The sequence below is a fragment of the Myotis myotis genome, unplaced genomic scaffold, assembly GCF_014108235.1.
Source record: "Myotis myotis isolate mMyoMyo1 unplaced genomic scaffold, mMyoMyo1.p scaffold_m19_p_2, whole genome shotgun sequence".
Classification (NCBI taxonomy): Eukaryota; Metazoa; Chordata; class Mammalia; order Chiroptera; family Vespertilionidae; genus Myotis; species Myotis myotis.
The window spans coordinates 15104002-15128055 of record NW_023416324.1 but is presented as its reverse complement, the minus strand read 5'-3'; the positions used below and the strand labels follow the sequence as shown (position 1 = coordinate 15128055).

Genomic DNA, 24054 nt, shown 5'->3' with positions numbered 1-24054 from the left:
CATGGAATTCTTCTCCTTTTTAGGTAGAGTGAAGAGAAACCAGGCTGAATGGTGCAAATTTACCATAGATATTTAAATATCATGCAATGGTACCATCTGGTATGACTGCTCAGGCCGGTTTTCCACCTACGTCACCTGGTGGCCCATCACAACCTGGGGCAGTGAGGGCTTATACTGTGGTAGTTTTGTGGAGATGAAAGAAAGAAGGAGCTCCATTTCTAGCAGACCAGTCCTGCATGAGAAGTCAATGCAGGGTCTGACCCAATTGGCTGGCTTCCCCTGGTTCCAAGAATGGGGCCAGAAACAGTTTAGAGTTTGGCAGGAGAAGGGTGACTGTCAACTCCTTTGTGAATTAGAGAGCTATTAGCTCCTTAGCTCACCCTATCTTCCTGTTTCTTCCCCTCCTCTGAATGCTTCTGCAACGCCACTCTGAGAGACTCTCTGATGAGTTGGACTTCAACTTCTGAAGCAGAAAGTTTCCTTTCAAGCTCGATCTTTTCCTTGTTCAAGGCTTCTGTCTTCTGCGCAAACTGCGCACGTAAGAAAGTGTTCTCTCGTTGCAATTCCTGCAGAAAGAGTCTCAATATACCTATTCCTTACGCTTACAGTCCCATGTAATTTACTTATCCCAGCTGACTTCATGGCCAAATATTATCTTTCTCTGAAAATTTCAAGCAGTGCTTCTCAGAATGTGATCCTAGGACTAACAGCATCAGTATCACCTGGGAATTTGTTAGAAATGCACACTCTTGAGCCCAATTCCAAGACCCACTGAATCAGGAACTCTGGGGTTGGGTCTTAACAATCTATGTTTTAAAAAGCCCTCCAGATCCCTGGCTGGAGTGGCTCGGTTGGGTGTCATCCCGTGCCCCAAAAGGCTGCCAGTTAGATTACTGGTCAGGACACACACCCGAGTGGTGGGCTCGATCCCTGGGAGGGGGTATGCAGGAGGCAGTCGATCTATATGTCGCTCTCACACAGTTTCTCCCTCTCTCTTTCTAAAGATCAATTTAAAAAATCTTTTTAGAAAAGCACTCCAGGTGATTCTGATGCACACTCATATTTCAGAACCACTGCCATAAAGCAATACCTGAGGAGTTATAGTATCATAGAAGGAACACAGGACAAGACACCAGAAGACCTGGACTCCAAGGGCTCAAGGCCAATTATTTCATCAGTAAATTAGAGAACTGAACTAGATTTTATCTAACAACTAGAGGCCGGTGCATGAATTCGTGGACGGGTGGGGTCCCTAGACCTGGCCAGTGATTAGGGCCGATTGGGGCCAGGCTGATCAGGGCCTGCTAGCTAGGGGGAGGGACCACGGGAGGTTGGTCGCCAGCGCCCAAGGAGGGAGCCAGCCCTCGGCCCCCCTGGGAAATGGGCTGTGTCCGCCGCCACCTACCCCCAGTTCCCTGTCCCAGCCCGGGGCCTGAAGGCCCCAGCAGAGTCAGGAGAGGAGGCCACGGTCACCAGGCCGGGTGTGGGAAGAATGGATTCCGCCCCACCACCGTGCAGTTCCCTGCCTCCCCCACTCCTCCTTCGCTCTCATAGCGACTGGTCAACCAGTCGTTCCAGTCATTTGGGCGTAATGGTTGCTTAGGCTTTTATATATATATAGATTTGATTCTATAAGATGGAACAGTCTAACAAGCCCACTAGGTGGCAAAACCAGTACTATAATCTGTCTATATCCATCACTCAAAAGCCCAAATTGCAGAGACTCTTAGCCAACAAAGCTGGCTTTTTCTAGAGCAGGGGTGGGCAAACTTTTTGACTCGAGGGCCACGATGGGTTCTTAAACTGGACCGGAGGGCCAGAACAAAAGCATGGATGGAGTGTTTGTGTGAACTAATATAAATTCAAAGTAAACATCATTACATAAAAGGGTATGGTCTTTTTTTTTTTTTTAGTTTTATTCATTTCAAATGGGCCGGATCCGGCCCGCGGGCCATAGTTTGCCCATGGCTGTTATAGAGTCATTGACCTCAGTGAGGATATGGCTTCCTTCAGTTGTTCCTAGACATGGAAGATAAAAATTAAAATGGCTCTAAATACACCGTTATATCTGCCTCTCCTTCCATTGGCCAGGGCTGGTAGATTAAGACCTCAGAACATCACCCAACTCTAGGACCTTACAATGTACCTTGCTCTGCCTTCCTTTTCTCCCATCCTGACACCAAAGCATCTGGACTTCCACCTGATTCTATCCTCAAGCCTTTTCTGCCCCCACATGGGCAGGACAAGAGATGCTTTAAATTAGGATGTTTACTCTTTGAGGGAAGGGACACCTTACATCACTTGGTTTCTTTTCTATTTCCTGGATACCTAACAGTGCCAAGCATAGCTAAGATACTAAATTATGACAAGCAGAATGCCAACCCAACTGCCAGTGCTTACCTGCAGCCTCAGCAAGCAGACATCCCCAAAGGGGGCAGGGCGGCCCAAAAGGGCACTGTGGACTTGTAGTTCACTCTCTCGCACTTTCTGCTCCAGCTGAGAGATGTGTTTCTTCTGTCTGCAAAAGCCAGAAAAATAGGGTCCAGGATTCTAACACTAATCAACTTGCAAATATAAGCCCCCACTTTCCTTAGATGGGTACATTGATGCTATATAAGCAAGGACCTTAGATTCTGGGCAGTACTATTTTGCTGGAGGAGAACAAATGAGAAAGCTGACTGAGGGGAAATGAAGAAAGATCAGCTACAAAGAACCCGCTGCCTGCTTTAGGCACTCCTAGAGCCCCTGCAGATACACAATTAGTCTATCACATTTGTCAGCTAGAGGACTAGGCTGCTTATCAACCTAACTCTATCATGAGGCAAGGAGTAAACATAAACAGAGGGGAATGTACTGCCCTTGAGGAGAATTCATTAAGTGTCCTCAGTGGCGGCTGAGAACAGAAGCTGGTCTATGGTAGGTACCCTATGCTCTCTTACTTGTCAATGAGGAGTTCCTTTTCCTTTAGAAGGTGTTCATTACTGTTCAAGATGCTGACCAACTGTGCTGGTTCTAACATGGGCAGTGAAGGAGCAAATGCAGCAGGATGGTGGCAGGTGGCTCCATTCTGAAGCTGAAAGACAAGCAGGACCAAAGGGGCTTGATCTTGACCCACAGGCACCTGAAAACACCTGAGCAATATCCTGGGTCTGTAGTCAAGGCTCATTTTGGCTCAGACTAAGAAGGCCCAGTGTTTATGAAATAATTTTAGCTCTGATGCATGACTGGAAAGAACCTGCCAGGGAGACTTCTGCCAACTGGACACAGCTCAGAAAGGCTCTAGTTTCTAAGAAAAGGTCAGTTATCTTTTATTATCTGGCAACAGAAGCAAACCAAGAGCTAAGATGTCCTCAGCAACTTGGAAAAAATAGTATATTCAGCTTCTTTCCTTCCCACTCTTAAGTAGCACACGGACTTTTTTAAAAACATAAAACAGGTATAGTGGAAAAAGCATAGGGGTTCAAAGACAATTTTTAAACCCTAGCTCTGTCACTTAACCAGCTGTGTGATCCTGGGCAAATTACTTATTCTAAGAACCTAGTAAATTTCTACATATACCTCATCAAGATGCTATAAGGATTAATTAGATTCTGTAAGTAAAAGTACCTAGCCTAGTGACTTTTTTGGGTCTTCTCTTGTAACCCTCTACTTTGGAGAACCTATCTGGTGTTTCATTAGACCACCAACAGATTCAATGGCATCCACAAGCCTTCATTTCTTATCTATAAACATTTTCCCTCTTTCTTACAGATGTTTTCTTTAGAGTCAAAACTTAGAAGACACAACCTATACAAGTTCAAAGATCTGTACCGAACCCCAAAATCCAAGGAAAGAAGCCCCTCTACCTACCTGCATTTGTTCCATCTGTAAACGAATCAATTCCAGATGCTGCCGACAAGTGCTGAGCTCACAAGACCGCTCTCGAGGATGCCAAGGGTCAGAATTTGGCTGCCACACCTGAGAGGATAGAGGCTTGGAGAGCCCAGGAGCAGGCTGGAGTCCCAAAGGGAGCAACCCACTGCTGCTAGGATGTAGTCCATTCCGCTCACATACCACACCACTGTCTGGGGTCTTCTTGGTCTCAGGCAACCCTTTGTATAACTCCTTGTTTGGGTCGGTTCTTAGGCTGTGGAAGTGGACCCTGTAGCGAGGATCTGAATAAAGTGTCTCCATCACTGCTGACTGATTAAGGGTAGATTCCATACTGGGAATATCAAACTTCCTCATCTCTTCTTCTCTTTCATGGCCCACGGCTGGAAACCAAGACCGCTCAATTCCATTTTCTCCAGCAGTACCACAATGATACATGAAATCTCTAGATAAGCCTGGAGAATGTTTCATTCCACCGAGGTCTCCATTTCTTGTCATCCCCACACTTTCAGCCAATCCTGACAAAGGGATTTTGGAGGAAGAGGGTCTGGCAGGTGTAGAATTTGGCTTGGCAGGAGAGGTCCCTAAAGTAGAAGGCATCACATGGGCTGTTGGAATGGTCACGTGGCTTTTGATGGGCTGGAAAGACGGACTGCTATTTGAGCTGCAAAAATCTGTGGAGAGAATAGTCTTCCATAAGTCAAAATCAAAGCAGCAAGGTTTGTGGAGTTGAGCTGCTATGTCTGATGTTCTCTGCCTATCCTGAGACCAAGGAGAGAGGCATTATCATCACAAATATCAGGCAAAAAGACACGATAGCCTAACTGGGAGATGTGTGTTCTAGGTTCTCAAATGCTATTCACAAGGTAAATCAACAAAAGGCAACACTGGATTCACTTTCAATTTATACTCTATTCCTTGTATTTTAATAGAAAATCTTGCCAGTCAACAAAGCTGAAAACTGAACTTAAAAAATTAGCCCTAGCTGGTTTGGCTCAGTGGATAGAGCATTGGCCTTCAGACTGAAGGGTCCCGGGTTCGATTCCGGACACATGCCTGAGTTGTGGGCTCAATCCCCAGTAGGGGGCATGCAGGAGGCAGCTGATCAATGATTCTCTCTCATCACTGATGTTTCTATCTCTCTCTCTCCCTCTCCCTTCCTCTCTGAAATCAATAAAAACATATTAAAAAAAGAAAAGAAAAAGAAACTTAAAAAAACAATCACTTACTTAAGGGAAATGGATTAGGTCCTATTCTTCTGGGAGCTGGGAACCTCTAAGCTATAATCCAATCTAATAAAAATACCCTTTCCAAGATCTGCAAGAATCCTCTGTGACCTCCAAAAGCTCCCCAGTGAAGGTGAGGAATGAGTCTAAACCATCTGAAGAATAAGGCAAACTGGACAGTGCCGCTCTATATCCAAGGCAGGGAATACAGCATCGAATCAAGATTCTGTTCTTTCTCCCACACACCAGAAGCGACTGCCTGGATATGTGAAGTTATTCTTAGTAACTCTCAGGTTTCATTCTCGCACAGTGAGCATTCTCAAGTGGGTACACACTGAAATGCTCGAACTTGTATTTTGCCTTTCACTTACCCCTTTGTATCCAACTGTGATTTTTTCCCTTTTCCCTCAGACTGGACTTATGTTTCTTTTAGCTCCTTCCTACTCTTGGAAGACAATTCTTATTAGCCCTGCCATAGAAGGTTCATATTTCCAACTTTTAAGTGCTACTCTGAAGAAGACTACAAGGTCACAGTACTAATATGCCAGGGTAGTGGCTACAAGAAAACAAGAAAGAAAACATACCTGTTACCTTACTCAGGCAGAAAACTGAGTAAGGGGAAAGGAATATAAATGTCTTCCCTTTTCAATTATGCCCAGTACTCTTTTCTAAACCAAGCGCATCTACCATGGTAAGAGTGGACTACCAATCTGTTTCTTTTTTTCTTTCCATCAACCAACAAAGAACACACTCAGCTACCAAGGACAGATACTATAACCTTTCCTAGAATTATATGAGTACAGATGAGCGACCATCTTCTCATATGAGTTTGTAAGCAGCTCTTTAAAAACACAGGCAATGCCCTAACCTGTTTGGCTCAGTGGATAGAGCATCAGCCTGCGGACTCAAGGGTCCCAGGCTCGATTCCGGTCAAGGGCATGTACCTTGGTTGCGGGCACATCCCCAGTAGGGAGTGTGCGGGAGGCAGCTGATCGATGTTTCTATCTCATCGATGTTTCTAACTCTCTATCCCTCTCCCTTCCTCTCTGTAAATAAATCAATAAAATATAATATGCGTTAGTCTCTCAGGACCAAGAGAGAAGGACATTTCAGTCAAAGGATGTCTTTGATGTCCCACAACTTAAATATAGGACTAGTCAACAGGTAGACTGGTGATGATGAAGACTTCCAAGACCAGCCTGGCCGGTGTGGTTCAGGTTTGAGCTTCGGCTCATGAACCAGGAGATCACTGGTTCGATCCCAGTCAGGGCACAAGCTCAGATTGTGGGCTCAATTCCCACTAGGGGAAGTGCAGAAGGCAGCCAATCAATGCTTCTCATCGATGTTTCTCTCTCTCTCTCTCTCTCTCTCTCTCTCTCTCTCTCTCTCTCTCTCTCTCCCTCCCTCCCTCCCTCCCTCCCTCTCCTTTCTTCTCTAAAAAAATAAATAAAAAACATATTAAAAAAATAAAATAGTATGTAGGTTGTGAAACATTTCAATAGTGAATATTGTTTAAATTATTTTTTTTAAAAAAAAGGACTTCCAAGACTAGGAAGCTCTCTACTTAAAATCCTCCATAACACCCATCCAGTGTGGCTCAGTGGTTGAACCCTGATCTATGATGTCATGGTTCGATTCCTGGTCAGGGCACATGCCTGGATTGCAGGCTTGATTCTTGGTGGGAGGCGTGCAGGAGGCAGCCGGTCAATGATTCTCTCTTATCATTGATGTTTCTATCTCTCTCTCCCTTCTTCTCTAAAATAAATTATTTTTTAAAATCCCCCATAACAGCATAATAGTATGCACTCTCACTAACAGTTCCTGCTCCAAAAATGTAATTTTGGAACAGAAGAGAGGGACTGCTACGAAGGGCTGCTAATATGTTGAAGTTAGTTAACACCTCATTCCATTCTCCATTCACAGCACCACTCTCTCTCTCAAGACTCACCAAATTCAGTTTTGAGCCCATAACCCCCAAAGTAGTAATGCCAAAGCCCAAAAGGTACTAACTGACCCAGGAGAATATAGTTTTTCTAATTTCCTGGTGAGTGTGGTCCACCTACGGATGACAGAAGTGAAGTCTGTCTGCATTTGTCACTTGTCTATTGGGTTTGTTTATTTATATTAAGGAAACTGCCTGATTCTTACAAAATACTAAAAAGTAAGCTGGACCTGAAGTATGGTTTGCGGTTCAAAACATTTCGAAACAAAATGACAGCACTTATTTTTAAAAGGGTCACTACCTTGCACAATTTTCAAAGTCTTTCAAAATTTAGTATATGGGATATGTTGTTTTTATTTAGAGAAGTCTGGCTTTTACCTGAGCCTCTCCCCGAAAACTATTAGCCATTTTTTTTAACCACCTTGAAAGCCCTCTCCCATGCATTGACCAAATGGAAATAATAAGGCTTTTTGCAGCAAAAACAAAACAAAACCCAAACAAACAACAAAAAGACAGGTGGGACAGGGCCAGATCATAAGAGAACTGAAGCCTCTGAATTTTATCCTGTAAATAATGGAAACAAGTGAGGATTGCAGAAAAAGGAAACTATGAAATCAGGTTTTTAGAAAGATTAATCTGGCAGTAGAGGAAAGATTAGACGTTGTTTGCGATAGGACAAACAGTAGAAATTGAGAGAAGGGACCAGCTGTGGGAAGCATGGAATAAGAAGTATCAGGCAGACTTAGTGGACTGACTTATGAATGTTCTGGAAACGACAATACACCTGGCATACAACCTGAAAGTGACAACACATATTGGTAATCAAATTATTAATCCAAACTTACCCTCTGTCATGTCTGAGCATGATGTGCCAATGGCTGTGTCCCCACTGTCAGTAACACTGGAACAACGGCTGAAGCGGCTCCGAAAGGCCTCCGAGATAACTGGAGTCTGCCATTCACAACCCAGAGAACTGCTTTTCTTAATTACAATGGAACCTGAAACAAGTAGCATTTCTACCTTTAGAGTGAACCAGCTGATGCAACCCCACAAGACTCTTTTTAAAAAATCACTTAAGCCCTAACTGGTTTGGCTCAGTGGATAGAGCGTCAGCCTTCGGACTGAAGGGTCCCAGGTTCGATTCCGGTCAAGGGCATGTACCTTGGTTGCGGGCACATCCCCAGTAGGGGGTGTGCAGGAGGCAGCTGGTCGATGTTTCTAACTCTCTATTCTTCTCCCTTCCTCTATGTAAAAAATCAATAAAATATATATTTTTTAAAAAATCACTTAAACTTGTGAGAAATAGCAGCATCCCACCCCCTTCTCTCTCCTGTGCCTATTTCAGCAACTCTGAGTTTGTTAATTTTAAATGGAAATAGCATGAGAGGTGAGAATGTTCAAAGACAGAATCAAGACCTACCAGGAATCCAGGAGTACTGAGACAGAAAACAATAATATTTGATAGTAGCTACCATTTCTGAAATCTAGAAGCCACAGCACTTTATAAACACGATCTCATCTACCTATTTACTGAAAAGTATTATCATATTAACACCCCTATTTTACAGAGGATAGAACTGAGATTGGAACCTAGGTTATTCTAATCCCAATACCCACATTCTTCCTTCTTACAAGGTTTATCAACAGGTGCTGTTAGCCTTCTGGGCAAGACAATGTATAAAGGATGATTTAGCATTCCTGGTCCCCATCCACTAAATGCCAGGAGTAGCCCACCCATCCTTCCATCATTGTGCAACCTGAAACTACCCTGTACGTTTCCAAATGCTCCCTATGGTAATAGGAAAACCACTGTTTGACTGAACCACAGTGCCCTCATGAGTAGGGTGAATCCAGATCAAGGTGAGTCTTAAAAGTCAACCTGAAGAGCTTTTGAGAGCAATGCAAAAACAAACAAACACCCCAAACCAACCAACCAAACAAACAAAGTTTCTGAGTGGGTAAGATATAAGATTGATGAAATTTATTTGACTTTACTATCAAAGATTTAAATTCAAATTATTTATTTTAAAAAAATTTTATTTATTGATTTGAGAGAGAAACAGATTTGTTGTCCTACTTAGTTATGCATTCATTTGTTGATTCTTGTATGTGCCTTGACTGGGAATTGAACCGCAACCTTGGCATATCAGGACAATGCTCTAACCAACTGACTACCCGGCCAGGGCTCAAATTATTTTTTTTAAAACCACTATAATTTTTCTAAATTGTAACTGATGACCCATGTAAAAAAACAAACAGAAAAAAGCAAAAACAACAAAAAACAAACAAAAAAAAGGTAATGGCAGTTATTTAATTCATGTGTTTTCACTTAATTGATTGAAGTATCAGAGTTTAAGATGAAATCAGAAAATATGGTTCTACAGATTCTCTGATCTAGTGTGAAGCCAATAATATTTGAACACAATCATCTTATTCCCTTCTTCCAAGCCACCTAATTCCTTCTACTTTTGTTCCTTTTTGAGCTACCATTACTTCTGCATTCTACTGAAGGAACCCTAATTTTACCTAAAGACTCCTTTTATCCTTTGGGTCACAGTGAACTGTCTGATTTGAAAGAATCTATATACATGCAGTAATCTGTAGTAATCTTTTTTTTAAATGAAAGTCTTTCATTAATATTTATTTTTTTAGAGAGAGGAAGGGGGAGAGAGAGAAACATGAATGTGAGAAACATTAATTGGTTGCTCCCCGTACATGTCCCAACTGGGGATAGAACCCACAACTGAGACATGTGCACTGATCTAGAATCGAACCCGCTACCTTTTGGTGTACTGGATGACGCTCCAACCACAATGGTCAGGGCATGTAATAATCTTTAATAAAAGACATAACCAACAATCAGATCTTCTGATCAGCGTAAGATTAGCCAGTGTTAACTATACTAAATTAGTGTAATACTAGCCAGAAGCAAAGAAATTTGACCTCTTGGTCAGTCTATATAGTGTTACCTCTCTAGTCAGTGTAGTTTACCAGGCCTTTTGAAATAGTAAAAATTGATTGAGGACCTGTATTACCATGTTCCTGGCCTCCTACTAGAAACCACTCTCTGTTATTACCTTTACTAATCTTCCATTCCTCACCACTAACCACTTTTCTCATGCACCCACTCCATATATCAATTCTAAAGACATATTTGCTAAAATAAAAGTATGTTTGGTGTATAGAGGCTTATGCTTATTTCAAAATTAAAGTTTGAAAGCTGAAGTTTTCTTGTGTCATATCACATACTATCAGTAGCATCCTTATCAAACTTTAACCATTATTAATGAAATGAAAAACTATTGAAGACAAAACCATAAAAAGAAGTTGAGCTTTCTCAGGAATTGCTACATTCCAAAAACTTGCATTATACACACAATTGTTATAAGAAACTAGAGGCCCAATGCACGAAATTCGTGCAAGAGTAGGCCTTCCTGCCCTAACTGGTTTGGCTCAGTGGATAGAATGTTGGCCTGTGGACTCAAGGGTCCCAGGTTCGATTCCGGTCAAGGGCATGTACCTTGGCTGCAGGTACATCCCCAGTAGGAGGCGTGCAGGAGGCAGCTGATTGATGTTTCTCTTTCATCGATGTTTCTAACTCTCTATCCCTCTCCCTTCCTCTCTGTAAAAAATCAATAAAATATATTAAAAAAAAAAAAAAAGAGTAGGCCTTCCTTCCCCCGGCACCAGCTTCCCTCTGGCACCCAGGACCTGGGCTTCTTATGGCTGCTGGCAGGCACCCAGGACCGGGCCTTTGCTCCGCCCTGGCTTGGTCCAGAATGACATCCGGTTTAATTAGCATATTACCCTTTTATTATTACAGATTGTACAATCCAGTCTAAGACAGTGAACGGCACATAAGGATGTTCAAATAGATGCTGAATGAATCTTAAATTGATTCAGCAAATGCTTTTCAAAGTGCTTACTATATGCAAGGCAGCATGCCTAGGCAAACAGAACAACTATCTACCAAATGTCTGCTTTGAGGCACCGTGGGATTTTAAAATTAAATAAAATAAGACATACCCTTAATTGAAGGAAATGTATCCTTTTCTTCATAAATACCACAGAATTCAAAAAGTTATTTTTGGAATGCTACTTCCTAATTAAATGTACCATATCTAGTTAATGTGTATTGTGTGTATATATTTATATAGGTTTAATATATATACTTAATACATCCTTTTAGTATATCTGAGTTTTCAAAATCTTGTCAATCCATTCTAGAGACAAATTCCCGAGTCTCCTGTGACAATACAACTGAGACTGTTGGCATTCAAGAAGAATTCCAATCTTTGTGGGCTAGCAGATGACTGACCCACTCACAAAACTACAAAGACAACATAGAGCACAGTAATTTATGCTGTGTTTTTCTGATTTCAAATAGCACTATGTTCCAAAGTCATTCTGTTCCAATCCTTTATGTGTCCTCCTGTCTCAATCAATCACGTGGTCTTGTTGTAAGCGCTGTACGACCAGACATAAATAGTCTTGGAGAGACCTCTTTTTCCTTTCAATATAGTCCCATGTTATTGAACTCAATAACAAAAACAACAATTAAATATTAATACCAGCATTTCAGCAAATATTTGCTTACTCAGTTTGTCCTTTAAAGAAAATTTCTGTTACAAAATAACAGCGCAAAGGTCAGAATTTACCCAGAAAACTTTGACTACTCACCTGGTGAAGTGGGATGAGAGTTTCTCTCACTTGGATATTTTTCCTGCATGGCCATCAACACAGTTATTTGACCCAACTCTAGAATGAAGGAATAACCAGTCAGATCTCTCCACTATCTTTTAATTTCCCATAACTCATTCCCATTCAACTAAAACAATCAAAATCATACAGAGGATGCAAGTATTCTTCCACATGTTTACTCTTAAGGATACTTTTTAAGGCAAACCAATTCACAATACTCCACCCCACTTTTCTTCCTAAAGCAAGGAGAAAAAAACCTAGACCCAAAGAGACTCCCAACATTGATCTTATATGGTCTTAGAACCCCTTCAATTGTTGCAAAAATTAAAAATAATATTACTTTTAATTAAATTTTGCCATGAATCATCTTGCCATGGGGACAGGATGGAAGGATGGGGTGGAAAAAGAACTAATTAACCAAACCAACAATTAAGTATTATGGCTTCAATTATGATTAACATAAAAACAAAATTCCCTTATTCTCCCAGTAATCACATGATGCACAAAGATGGACAGAATTCTTGGTCATTAGCAGAACCCCAGTCCTTAGGTGGGAACATGAGGATTTCTTCTCATTTCTCCACTCCTTAAAATATTTATATTTACTCTAATGTAGGTTCTGAGAATTCAGCAGAAATCTGATTACTATCTGTATAAACAAAAGCTTTAATTAACTGTAATAATTGCAAGTAATATCTTATATTTGCATAATACTTGAGAGGCAGTACAGAGAATTGTTTCACAATTTGTACTCTATTTCTCTATAATACTCTTTAATACTTTATTTTATTGACTTTTTTTTCTTTTTTGAGAAAGAGGAAGGGAGAGAGATAGAGAAACATCGATGTGAGAGAAACATAGATGGGCTGCCTCCTATTAGGGATTGAGCCCGAATATTGGACATGTGCCCAGACTGAGAATCGAACCAGAGACCTTTCGGTGCATGGGAAGATGCCCAACCGAGTTACACCAGCCAGGGTTCACAGTATGGTCTCTTGATCAGACAGCCTGGGTTTGAAGTGTGACTTAGAAATTTATTTGTTTTATAAGGAGGGCAAATTTTTTAAATATCTCTGCACCTCAGTTCCTTCATATAAAAATGCAGATAATGATAGCACCTAATTCATGTTAATTCTTTTAAAATTAACTTACAACAGTGCCTGACACATATTAAGTGCTTTGTTAAAGTTTTTTTTAATTATACATGTCAATAAAAGTGGCAGTTTGGTCCCTGGAGGATAAAGTATAAATGTGGAAACTTTGAATTCATAAGAGCCTACAAAGAGTTTGGGACAAACTCTTAGAAGTGAATTTAAAACTTTGGAGGGAAAAAAAAAGAAGCTATATGGTACTATTTCTCTAATGTACTTCACTGACCTCTACAGTTTTCTTCTAGTAACAGCAACCAAACCCTCACTAATTCACTGCATTTACAGCAGAAATCCCAGGTCTTCACATACTGATTAAAAGTTTTGTTCAGTAATAAAAGCTTCAATTTATGGCTAGTATCATTCAATGTGTTAATGGTGAAACAGAATGATTAGATTATCTACCTACTAGTGATATCAAACAATCAATATCAAAATCCTTTTTTTACCCCTTTTTTCTTTTTTTTTTTTTACAGAGAGGAAGGAAGAGGGATAGAGAGTTAGAAACATCGATAAGAGAGAAACATTGATCAGCTGCCTCCTGCACACACCCCCTACTGGGGATGTGCCTGCAACCAAGGTACATGCTCTTGACCAGAGTTGAACCTGGGACCTTTCAGTCCGCAGGCTGACGCTCTATCCACTGAGCCAAACCGGTTACAGCTCATCCCTTTCTTTAAAGTAGAACAAAATGATAGGCCCACTGGATTCTAAGATCTTTTCAAATTGATATAAATTAAAAATAGAATGACAATGGAACTTTCAGTTAACAGATTCACTCCTAGGTATATAATCTCTTCAAAAGAAATAAAAATATAGGCCCATAAAATCTTGTATATGAACACTCACAGCAGCAATATATACATATATATATATATATATATATATATATATATATATATATATATAAATAAATAAAACTAGAGGCCCGGTTCACAAAAATTTGTGCACTGGGGGTGGGGGGGGGGTCCCTCAGCCCAGCCTGTGCCCTCTTGCAGTCTGGGACCCCTCGGGGGATAACCACCTGCTGGCTTAGGCCCACTCCCCGGGGGATTGGGTCTAAACTGGCAGTCAGACATCCCTCTGGCAGCCCGGGAGCCCTCGGGGGATGCCCACTTGCCAGCGGGGAGCAGGCCTAAGCTGCAGTCGGACATCCTTAGCGCTGCTAAGGAGACGGGAGAGGCTCCCACCACCACCGCTGTACTGGCAGCCGTCAGCCTGGCTTGTGGCTGAGCAGAGCTCCCCCTGTGGGAGCACACTGACCACCAGGGGGCAGCTCCTGCATTGTGTCTGCCCCCTGGTGGTCAGTGTGTGTCATAGTGACCAGTCATTCTGCTGTTAGGGTCAGTTTGCATATTACCCTTTTATTATATAGGATAGAGGCCTGGTGCATGGGTGGGGGCCGGCTGGTTTGCCCTAAAGGGTGTCCCGGATCAGGGTGGGGGTCCTGCTGGGGTGCCTGGCCAGCCTAGGTGAGGGGCTGAGGGCCATTTTCAGGCTGGCCACAGCCCCTTCAGGGTGGGGGTCCCCGCTGGGGTACCTGGCCAGTCTGGGTGAGGGGCTGAGGGCCGTTTTCAGGCTGGCGGGTGACTGAAGCTCCCAACCTCTCCTTTTTTTTCTTTTTTCTTTTATTCTGGGATTTATTTACCTTCTATGGCTGTCACTGGAACTGAGAGCCGACTTTAGCTCTGAGGCTCGGCTCCAGCTCTGAGACCTCAGCTGCTGAAAGCAGGTATCTGGGTTTGTTTGGCTTCTATAATTGAAACACTGTTGCAGCTCCAGCTCCGAGGCCGGCTGGCTGAAAGCAGGTTTCTGGGGTATGTTTAGCTTCTATAATTGCAACATTGTTCCTTAGAGTGCAGCTCAGAGGCCGGCAGCGGCAGGCGGGGAACCTTCGCTTCCTCCATCACTGGAGCAAGCAAGCCTCCTGCTCACTTCAGCTGCCTGACTGCTGGCTGCCATCTTGGTTGGCAGTTAATTTGCATATCGCCCTGATTAGCCAATGGAAAGCGTGTCGGAGATACGATTAATTACCATGTTTGTCTACTATTAGATAGGATATATATAAAATAGAGAAATATGCTAATTAACCATGACACCATAATGGGTCGACCGGACAGGAGCTTGCACGTGCAGTATCAGGGGCGGGGCAGCAGGAGCCTCCGCACACCTGCACTGGGGGAGGGCCTGATCAGCAGCAGCTGCAGCTGCTTCAAGGGTTGGAGAGGGAAAAAAAAAAAAAAAAAAAGGGTTGGAGAGGGAGGCAGGGCCCAACCAGAGGGTGGGCAGCCACGCGATTTCTAATCGTGTGCTGGGCTCCTAGTTATTTATAATAGCCCAAAAGTAGAAAGAATTCAAATGTCCATCAACTGATGAGTGGATAAATAAATTCAGCAATAAAAAAGAATGACGCAGAGAGAGATTAAAAATGGAGGCAGAGTAGGAGGATGCTGCATGGACATGCTCCCAGGAACAAGCTGGAATTACAACTGAAATATGGAAAGGCTTCCTGAATAATCAATGGAAAACTCACAGGAGAGAACTCTGATACCCAAGGACCGAAGGTGGAGACCGCATAGAGACTGGTAAGAGGCACAGAGGCACAAAAGGGCTAGCCAAGCACCCACAGACGGCAACTTAAGTCCCGGAGAGATATCTCAGCTGTGGAGGGGTGCCTGGGATCTAATCCCGAAGCTGGGCTCCCCGGCAGAGAGCACCAACTCTGAGAAAGCTACCCACATAACATCTAGCTGTGAAAAGCAGCAGGGGACATCTTTCCCACATAGACATCTGCCTTACCTAGGGGGAAGACAGTGACACACCCTATTGAAAAACATCTTGCCCTGAGGCCACTTAAGAGATTAAAAGTAACAATTAACCTCCAGGCAGAAGCAACTGCCCCACCCTGTTGAAAAAATTCTCGTCATACCTGAGGATGATTGCCTGGGGGCAATTCAAGTCAGAATCCTATTAGTCTGTGGACAGAGGCGGTCTATGGAGACTTTGAATCTTTGTCTGATATAATTAGTCAGAAATAGCCGTTAACACTGTCCTGCACTAGAGATTGAGAGGTGTAGAGGATCTACCTAGTACACAGTTACAAACCCAGACAACCAAAATGAGGAACGAACAACCCCCAAATGAAAGAACTAGGGAATTCTCCAGAAGAAGAGATAAATGAAGCAGAGATAAGAAATTTATCTGTAACAGAGTTCAGAGTAATGATGTTAAAAATGCTCAACAGTATAAAAAAAAGATATAGTAACTATGAAAAAAGAACAGTCTGAGATAAAGAATGACATAACACAAATAAAGAATACATTGGAAGGAATACACAGCAGATTAGGGAAAGCTGAGAATCGAATCAGTGAATTAGAAGACAGAGTTGAAAATACCACTCAATTAGAGAACCAAAAAGAAAAAACAGGAGGACAGCTTAAGGGAGCTGTGGGACAAAGTGAAACATAACAATATTAGAATAGTAGGTGTTGAAAGGGCGAGTCATCGCGGGGCCTACATGGGCTGGCTGCCGGGCCCCAGGAGGCACAGCCTGACCACACTGCTGGCGGCCTCGGGCACCGACTCCCCAGCCCACGGCGGCGGGAGCCTGGTGCAGGCCACCCGCCCGCCACCCCCGGACTGGACCCACGCGGCAGCGGCGGCGGCGGGGCGGGGCATGTGCCCTTGCCCGAGGAGATGGAGGAGGAGGTGATCGCTGGCGCCCCCGGGGATGAGACGGAGGATGTGGACTTCCTGTCTGGGCTGGAACTGGTCGATCTGCTGGACCCCCGGCAACCGGACTGGCCCCTGGAGCCCGGGCTCAGCTCGCCCTTGGGGGGGCGAGGACTGCGCCCTCCATCTTGCCCTGGGTCCTCCATTTTTGGGCAGAGCCATGTGCTCGGCGGGGGCTTCTTCCCGGAGGCCCAGGCCTCTGCTGGCCACGCCCAGGATTTCTCTGGACTAACCAATGATAATCAAGGGAAGTGCACGCCATCAATATGACCACATCCTGTGTAACAAGACCCAACTCGCGCCTGGCCAATCGGCGGGGCCCACAGTCCCCTCCCCTGCCCTTACTATAAAACTCACAATCCCATCAGGCCTCGCTCTCTCGCGGCCACTGGGCTTACCGTTGTTGCATTGGTGAGTGTGGTCGGGGAGCCGAACTAGTTCGAAATGAAGGACTCTTTGCTTTTGCATCGGACTCGCTGGCTCCCTGATGGGCTTTTCGGGAACCTTGAAATCTGGGCACAACAGGTGTGCCAGAAGAGGCAGAAAGGGAGAAAGGAATAGAGAAGGTATTTGAAGAAATAATGGTAGAAAACTTCCCTAACCTAGTAAAGGAAAAAATCACACAAGATCAGGAGGCACAGAGAACCCCAAACAAGAAGAACCCAAAGAGACTCATGCCCAGACACATCATAATTAAAATGCCAAAAATTAAAGAGAGAATCTTAAAGGCAGCAAGAGAAAAGAAAACTGTTACCTACAAAGGAGTTCCCATAAGGCTGACACACCTGATTTCTCGTCAGAAACGCTACAGGCCAGAAGGGAATGGCATGAAGTACTCAAGGTAATGGAAAGCAAGGATCTCAGACCAAGATTACTATATCCAGCAAGGCTATCATACAAAATAGATGGTCAAATAAAGAGCTTCCCAGACAAAAAAAAGACTAAAGGAGTTCACCACCACCAAACCAGCATTATAATGCTTAAGGGACTGCTGAGAAGAAACAGAGAGAAACCTAGCCATACAGAATTAAAATGGCTATAAATGAGGGGTATTAAAGTCCCCTACTATGACTGTATTGTTGTCAATTTCTCTGTTAAAGTCCTCTAGAAGTTTTTTTATATATATATTTAGGTGCACCTATATTGGGTGCATAAATGTTTACCAGGGTTATATCCTCTTGTTGGATCGATCCCGTTAGTATTATGTAGTGACCTTTGTTGTCTCTTGTGATGGCCTTTTCAATAATAACCCTAAATGCAAATGGATGAAATGCTCCAATCAAAAGGTGTAGGGTAGCTGAATGGATACAAAAACATGACCCAACTATATGCTTTCTACTAGAGACCCACCTCAAAAAGAAAGACACACATAGGATGAAAGTGAAGGGATGGAAAATTTTTTTTCCATGCAAATGGAAAAGGAAAAGAAAGCTAGAGTAGCAATACTCATATCTGACAAAATAGACTTTAAAATGAAGGCCATCACAAGAGACGACATAGGTCACTACATAATACTAAAGGGATCAATCCAACAAGAGGATATAACCCTGGTAAACATTTATGCACCCAATATAGATGCACTTAAATATATATATATAAAAAAACTTCTAGAGGACTTTAACAGAGAGATTGACAACAATATAGTCAGAGTAGGGGACTTTAACACCCCTCTGACTTCCTTGGATAGATCTTCCAGACAAAAAGTTAACAAGGAAACAGAGACTTTAAAGGACACACTGGATCAAATGGATTTAATAGACATTTATAGAACATTTCACCTCAACACAGCAGAATATACATTCTTCTCAAGAGCACATAGATCATTCACAAAAGTATGGAGTTTCCTCAAAAAATTAAAAATTAAAAATGGAACTTCCATTTGTTCCAATAATCCCACTTCTAGGAATATATCCCAAGAAATCAGAAACACCAATCAGAAAGCATATATGCACCCCTATCTTCATAGCAGCACAATTTACAACAGCTAAGATATGGAAAGAGCCTAAGTGCCCATCAGCAGATGAGTGGATTAGAAAACTGTGGTGCATCTACACAGTGGAATACTACACTGCAGTAAAAAATAAGGAACTCTACCATCTGCAACAGCATGAATGGACCTGGAGAGCAACATGCTAAGCGAAATAAGCCAGTTGGAGAAAGATAAATATTATATGAACTCACTCATCTGTGGAATATGATGAACAGTATAAACTGATGAACAAAAACAGAGCCAGAGGGGAAAACAATACACTAGAATATAATAGAAGTAATCTTGTTATTTGCAGATTTTTAATATTTCCTACAACTTTTGTGATATCATACTATGTTAGTACAGTTTTGGTAACATTATTATACTTAAAACCCTTTTATTCTTGAAATATTAATGTTTATTGTATGCAATCCTATATAATAAAAGGCTAATATGCAAATTGACCAAACAGCAGAGCAACCATCACTATGACGCACACTGACCACCAGGCACAGCCGCACAACACAGGAGCTGCCCCCTGGTGGTCAGTGCACTCCGACGGGGGTGTGCCACTCAGCCAGAAGCCCTGAGCTGGGCTGGAAAGTGCAGCGGCAGTGGTGGGAACCTCTCCCACCGCCGCAGCAGTGCTAAGGATGTCTGACTGCCGGCTTAGGCTCGCTCCCCGCCATCAGTCAGACATCCTCTGAGAGCTCCCGGACTGCGAGAGGGTGTAGGCCAGGCTGAGGGACTCCCCCTCCCTCGAGTGCACGATTTTTGTGCACCAGGCCTCTAGTATTATTATATGTAGGATCATTTTTCTTGAATAATTGGTTTTTATTGCATGCAACATTATCATATTTAAAATCGTTTTTCTTGAGATATTAATGTTTATTGCATGTACCAATATTATATTTAAGATAATTTTTCTTGAAATATTAAGGTTTATTGCATGTAACATTTAAAATCGTTTTTTCTTGAAATAAAAAAAAACTGAAAAAAAGGAAAAATAAAATAAAATAAAAAGAAATGAATACTACTGTCATGACAAGTGAAGAAAGATTACACCATAAACCAGAGCAGAGAGCAAGGCCATGGGATGGGAAGGAAGTTTCCCAGAGAAAGCGATGACAGGGCCAAAATCTGTAGGTTAAGTCAAAGCAAAGAACTGGAAGACTTGAAACACAGCACCCTCACTCTCCAAACTTCTCATTTCTAAGCCTGATGATTCCCAACCTGAATGTGGAACCCAGACATTGTCCTGGGCAGAGACTGTATCTACTCCTCCAGTTACCTATTGCACCTGTTGCCTCCACCCCGCAATGCGCACCGTAATCAACCTCAACACATTTTGCTGAAAAGAACTGAAAGCAACCTTACAAGTCATGCAGATTGCCTGAAGTATTTTAAACATACAGTCCAGCCTGGCTGGTGTGGCTCAGTGGTTGAGCATCAACCTGTGAACCAGGAGGTCATGGTTCAATTCCAGGTCAGGGTACATGCCCGGGTTGCGGGCTCACTCCCCAATATGAGGTGTGCAGGAGGCAGCCGACCAATGATTCTCTCTCATCACTTACGTTTCTATCTCTCTCCACCTCTCCCTTCCTCTCTGAAATCAATGAAAATATATTAAAAAAAATAAATACAGTCCACAGGCAAAAAAAAAAAAAAAAACACAATAAAGCACTGATACATGCTACAAAATAGATGAACTTTGAAAACATTATACCAAATGAAAGAAGCCAAACACAAAAGGCCTCATATTGTATGATTCCACTTATATGCAATGTCCAGAATTGGTTGCCAGGGACTAAGAGGAGGGCCATGGGGGAACAGGGAGTGAATGCTAATGAATATGGGGTTTCTTTCCAAGGTGATCAAAATGTTCTGAGATTAGATAGTAGTAATGGCTGCAACAACCTTGTGAATATACTAAAACCACTAAACTATACACACATAAAATCAGATTTTATGATATGTGAATTACATCTCAAGTAAGAACTCCCACAAGGAGTAAACTAGTACACAATAAATAATTCTGACTTTTTCCCACTAACTTCAGAAGTAGATGGGCTACTGGTGGAAATTTTTAGAACTACTGAAGAAGAGATTTCCTGAGATAAAATCAAGAGAAATAAAGGTATGAGAAGCAACACAAACAATCCATTATACAGCCAGGAAAAGTAGGAGTGAATGGAAACAGAAAAAAAGCACCCAATATTGATGGCTTCTATCTTCAAAGCCCTTTAAACTACAGAAATATTAATTTATTCAATAAATTTAACATGTGTTCAGTGCTTACTACCCATCAAGCACTGAGCTAAACACTCTGTAGGTATCATGTCTTATGTTTAATGCTCACATCAAACCTATGAGGTAGTTACCATTATTATGCTCATTTTCTGGATGAAGAAATAAAAATTTAGAGAGGTGAAGATCAGATGGCTAGGAAGAGGCTTCACAGCCAGGACTGTGCTCTAATGCTATAGGAGTCTAATCAGCATTCTCTCTGTGTACGACAAAGAGAAATAAAGGAAATCCTAAGGCACTACAAGTTGAAAGTTCTGCCTCAGATAGCCAGATTTGCTAGCCCCAGAGCAGTAAGGAACGGAGATAGCTCATATAATTTCTTCACTTTGCCCCTGATAACCACCCAGGCTCTATTTCCCAAGCTGCTACCCAAAATTAAATTTTTACTGTTGTATTTCTCCCCTTGAGGAATTACCATCTTAGTGTGGGACGTCGCACTAGGCAGCTGTTGAGAGAACCACATCAAGAGAGGAGAGGATTTGAAGGGATACACAGACAGCTGACACAGACACATTAAGAATCTCACACCATCACACTGCTTTCATGGCCTTGATAGTTCATTAAATCAAGTTGGCTAAAGAGAAGCCAAACCATTGCCAAGAAGTGACCTCGACAAAGAACAGGTCCTGAGGCACAAGCAACAGCAGACCATTATGGAACAGACAAGGCCCAAGGGCAAGTAATGAGGCCTGGCTGTCTTCCTCAGCCTCGTATCACCACTCCTCCCTACCCAGCACACTAGTCAATTCATCAATCAAAACCTACCCAGTGCCTACTATGTGCCTACCTCTACACCACGTGGTGAAAATAAACTGGAGCAAAAGACAAACAGAGCCCGGCCGGCGTGGCTGTGGCTGAGCATCGATCTATGAAGCAGGAGGTCAACGTTCGCCGGGCCAATTCCCGGTCAGCGCACATGCCCGGGTAGTGGGCTCCTTCCCCAGTGGGGGGCGTGCAGGAGGCAGCCGATCAAGGATGCTCGCTCATCAATGATGTTTCTCTCTCTCCCTTTCCCTTCCTCTCTGAAATCAATAAAAAATATTTTTTTAAAAAAAAGACAAAGAGCTCTGATTCTCCCAGTTTATTGTGATGGAGCAAGTACTAAGTACCCTCTATTGAACAGGTAAGTTTTCACTCACTAAACGCCAACAGCGCCTCCTGGTCTAAAGCAGAAGCAGGGTTCCTCAACCTCAGTGCTAGTGACATTTTAGGTCGGAAAAGTCTTTGTTGGGGAAGGCTGTGCCGTCACGGTAGGATATTTCGCAGCACCCACCCTTGACTTCTAACCACTAGGTGCCCGGGGCAATCTCTGAGGTGAGATCATCAGAAAATCTGCGGACGGGGCCAAAGACCCCGTGGGGAGCAAAACGGCCCCGCTCGGAAGCTCCAGCCGAGAGCCCTCACAGGCGCTCCCGGCCCCCCACAACTCTCAGCTCAAACTTCAGCAGGAAAGGCTCCCTGCCCTTGCAGGCTACATCCGCAACTTGGATTCCGTCTACTTTCTCCCGGGACTGCGCGCCGCCTGAGGGCACGGACCCTGCTTCCCGCCGTCCAACTGGCCCGGGCCTGAGGCCCTTCACTCAGGCACAGCGACTGCTGTGGCGGGAATGACGACGGAGCAGAAGGCCAGGCGAGAAACTCCAAGGGGCGTGTGTGTGGGGGGCATTATTTTAGGAAACCCAGCTAAGAGACCAAGGCGGACGGCGTCGGTCCTATGCGCATGCGCTTTCGCTCAGCCGCGCCATCCCCGCCTCTCCCCGCCCCCCCTTCCGAGAGGCAGATAGGTCGTGCGTGTCTGAGGCTTCCCCAAGGCTCCCCAAGGTGGGGTAGGGATTGTCAACCCGACGGACGTCCCCGAGGGGAGGAGGACTTACGTGGGCCTGAAAGCGGGCGGCGAAATACCTCACTCAGGGACACCAACTGCGGCCACCACGTCGGCCACCGGCTCCGAATCCCTCCCTCGCTTCCCTAACGGCCGTTGCACGCCCGCCTGGCCGCGCGCCTCAGAGCGCGCCTCCCCGGCCCCACCCCTTCTGCGCGCCTGTGGCCAATCAGGAGCCGGGCCGCGCCGGTGTCCCGCCCCTGCACGCTGCCCTGGGTTCCGAGAGCGGACGGATCTTTCTGCGCATGACCCCGCCGCCCCAGCCAGCCCGCAGTTCTGCCCCTGGCGCGGGTCTCGCCTCTGGGCGGAGTCCGGCTCCCCGGGGCCTGGAGTAGCTTGCTGGGCATGGGGCAGGAGAAGCTGGCGGCCAGGACAAATCTTTCCGGAATCCCATTCAACCTGCCCTTCCCTCCTCCCGTTCCCCACTCCTGAATGGTACTCCCACCTGAAAATAGGGCGTGGGTCACTGCTCACACGTCAGGGTTAGGGCTGCTGCGGCTGGGGTCAGGGCTTGGGGTCAGTGGTCAGTTTGTGACCAGGACTCAGGTTGAAGGATCAAGCTTGCCTTCCTACCCAAATTCAGTCCCCAGGAAAAGGAACTAAGTTCATTGCATTAATAGATATTTAAAAGTCATACTTGGAAATTGTTTAAAGAAGGAACAAAACCATCAGCCGAAGGATAGTGAAATCCCAGGGTGTCTGGAAACCTGACTTAGGAGGGAGAGACATTAAAAAGCTGTGTGATTTTTTTTTTTTAACTTTGAAGAACCAGACTAAAGAACTTTAATTACTGGATCAAATTCACTCTAGAGAGTGGTTCTCAACCGTCCTAATGCCGCGACCCTTTAATACAGTTCCGCATGTTGTGGTGACCCCCAATTTCATTGTTACAAATTGAACATAATTAAAGCATAGTGATTAATCACAAAAACAATATGTCATTATATATGTGTTTTCCAATGGTCTTGGGCGACCCCTGTGAAAGGGTCGTTCCACCCCCAAAGGGGTCGCGACCCACAGGTTGAGAACCGCTGCTCTAGAGGAAGGAATCTGGGATGTGCTCCAGGGTTCTATCAGCGCCCTCATATTTTTAGAAAATAGAAGGGCCCTGGCCGGTGTGGCTCAGTTGGTTGAGCATCCTCCCATGCACCCAAAGTCCCTGGTTTGATTCCTGGTCAGAACATATGTCCAGGGTTTTGGACTCGATCCCACATTGGAGTGCGTGCTGGAGGCAGCTGATCATGTTTCTCACAGAGATGTCTCCCCCCTCCACCCCC

General features: G+C 43.9%; 1 protein-coding gene across 7 annotated transcripts in view; it reads right to left on the bottom strand.

The window, feature by feature from the left end:
- The window catches only part of CEP85 (centrosomal protein 85), a 36436-nt gene extending 13530 nt beyond the window's left edge, over nt 1-22906 (bottom strand). Inside the window, exons 1-7 of one of the 7 annotated variants that reach the window (XM_036348052.1) lie at nt 22770-22900; nt 11719-11796; nt 7884-8036; nt 3850-4544; nt 2940-3073; nt 2401-2518; nt 381-566 (exon numbers count right to left, since the gene is read on the bottom strand). In XM_036348052.1, coding sequence (XP_036203945.1) covers nt 381-566; nt 2401-2518; nt 2940-3073; nt 3850-4544; nt 7884-8036; nt 11719-11773 — 1341 coding nt within the window. In that variant the 5' untranslated portion in view covers nt 11774-11796; nt 22770-22900. Of the gene's footprint in view, nt 1-380; nt 567-2400; nt 2519-2939; nt 3074-3849; nt 4633-5099; nt 5237-7883; nt 8037-11718; nt 11797-22769 lie in introns of those variants that run through there. The other 6 variants (XM_036348053.1, XM_036348054.1, XM_036348055.1 and 3 more) reach the window with 6 other exon arrangements.
- Nucleotides 22907-24054: the final 1148 nt, after the last annotated feature.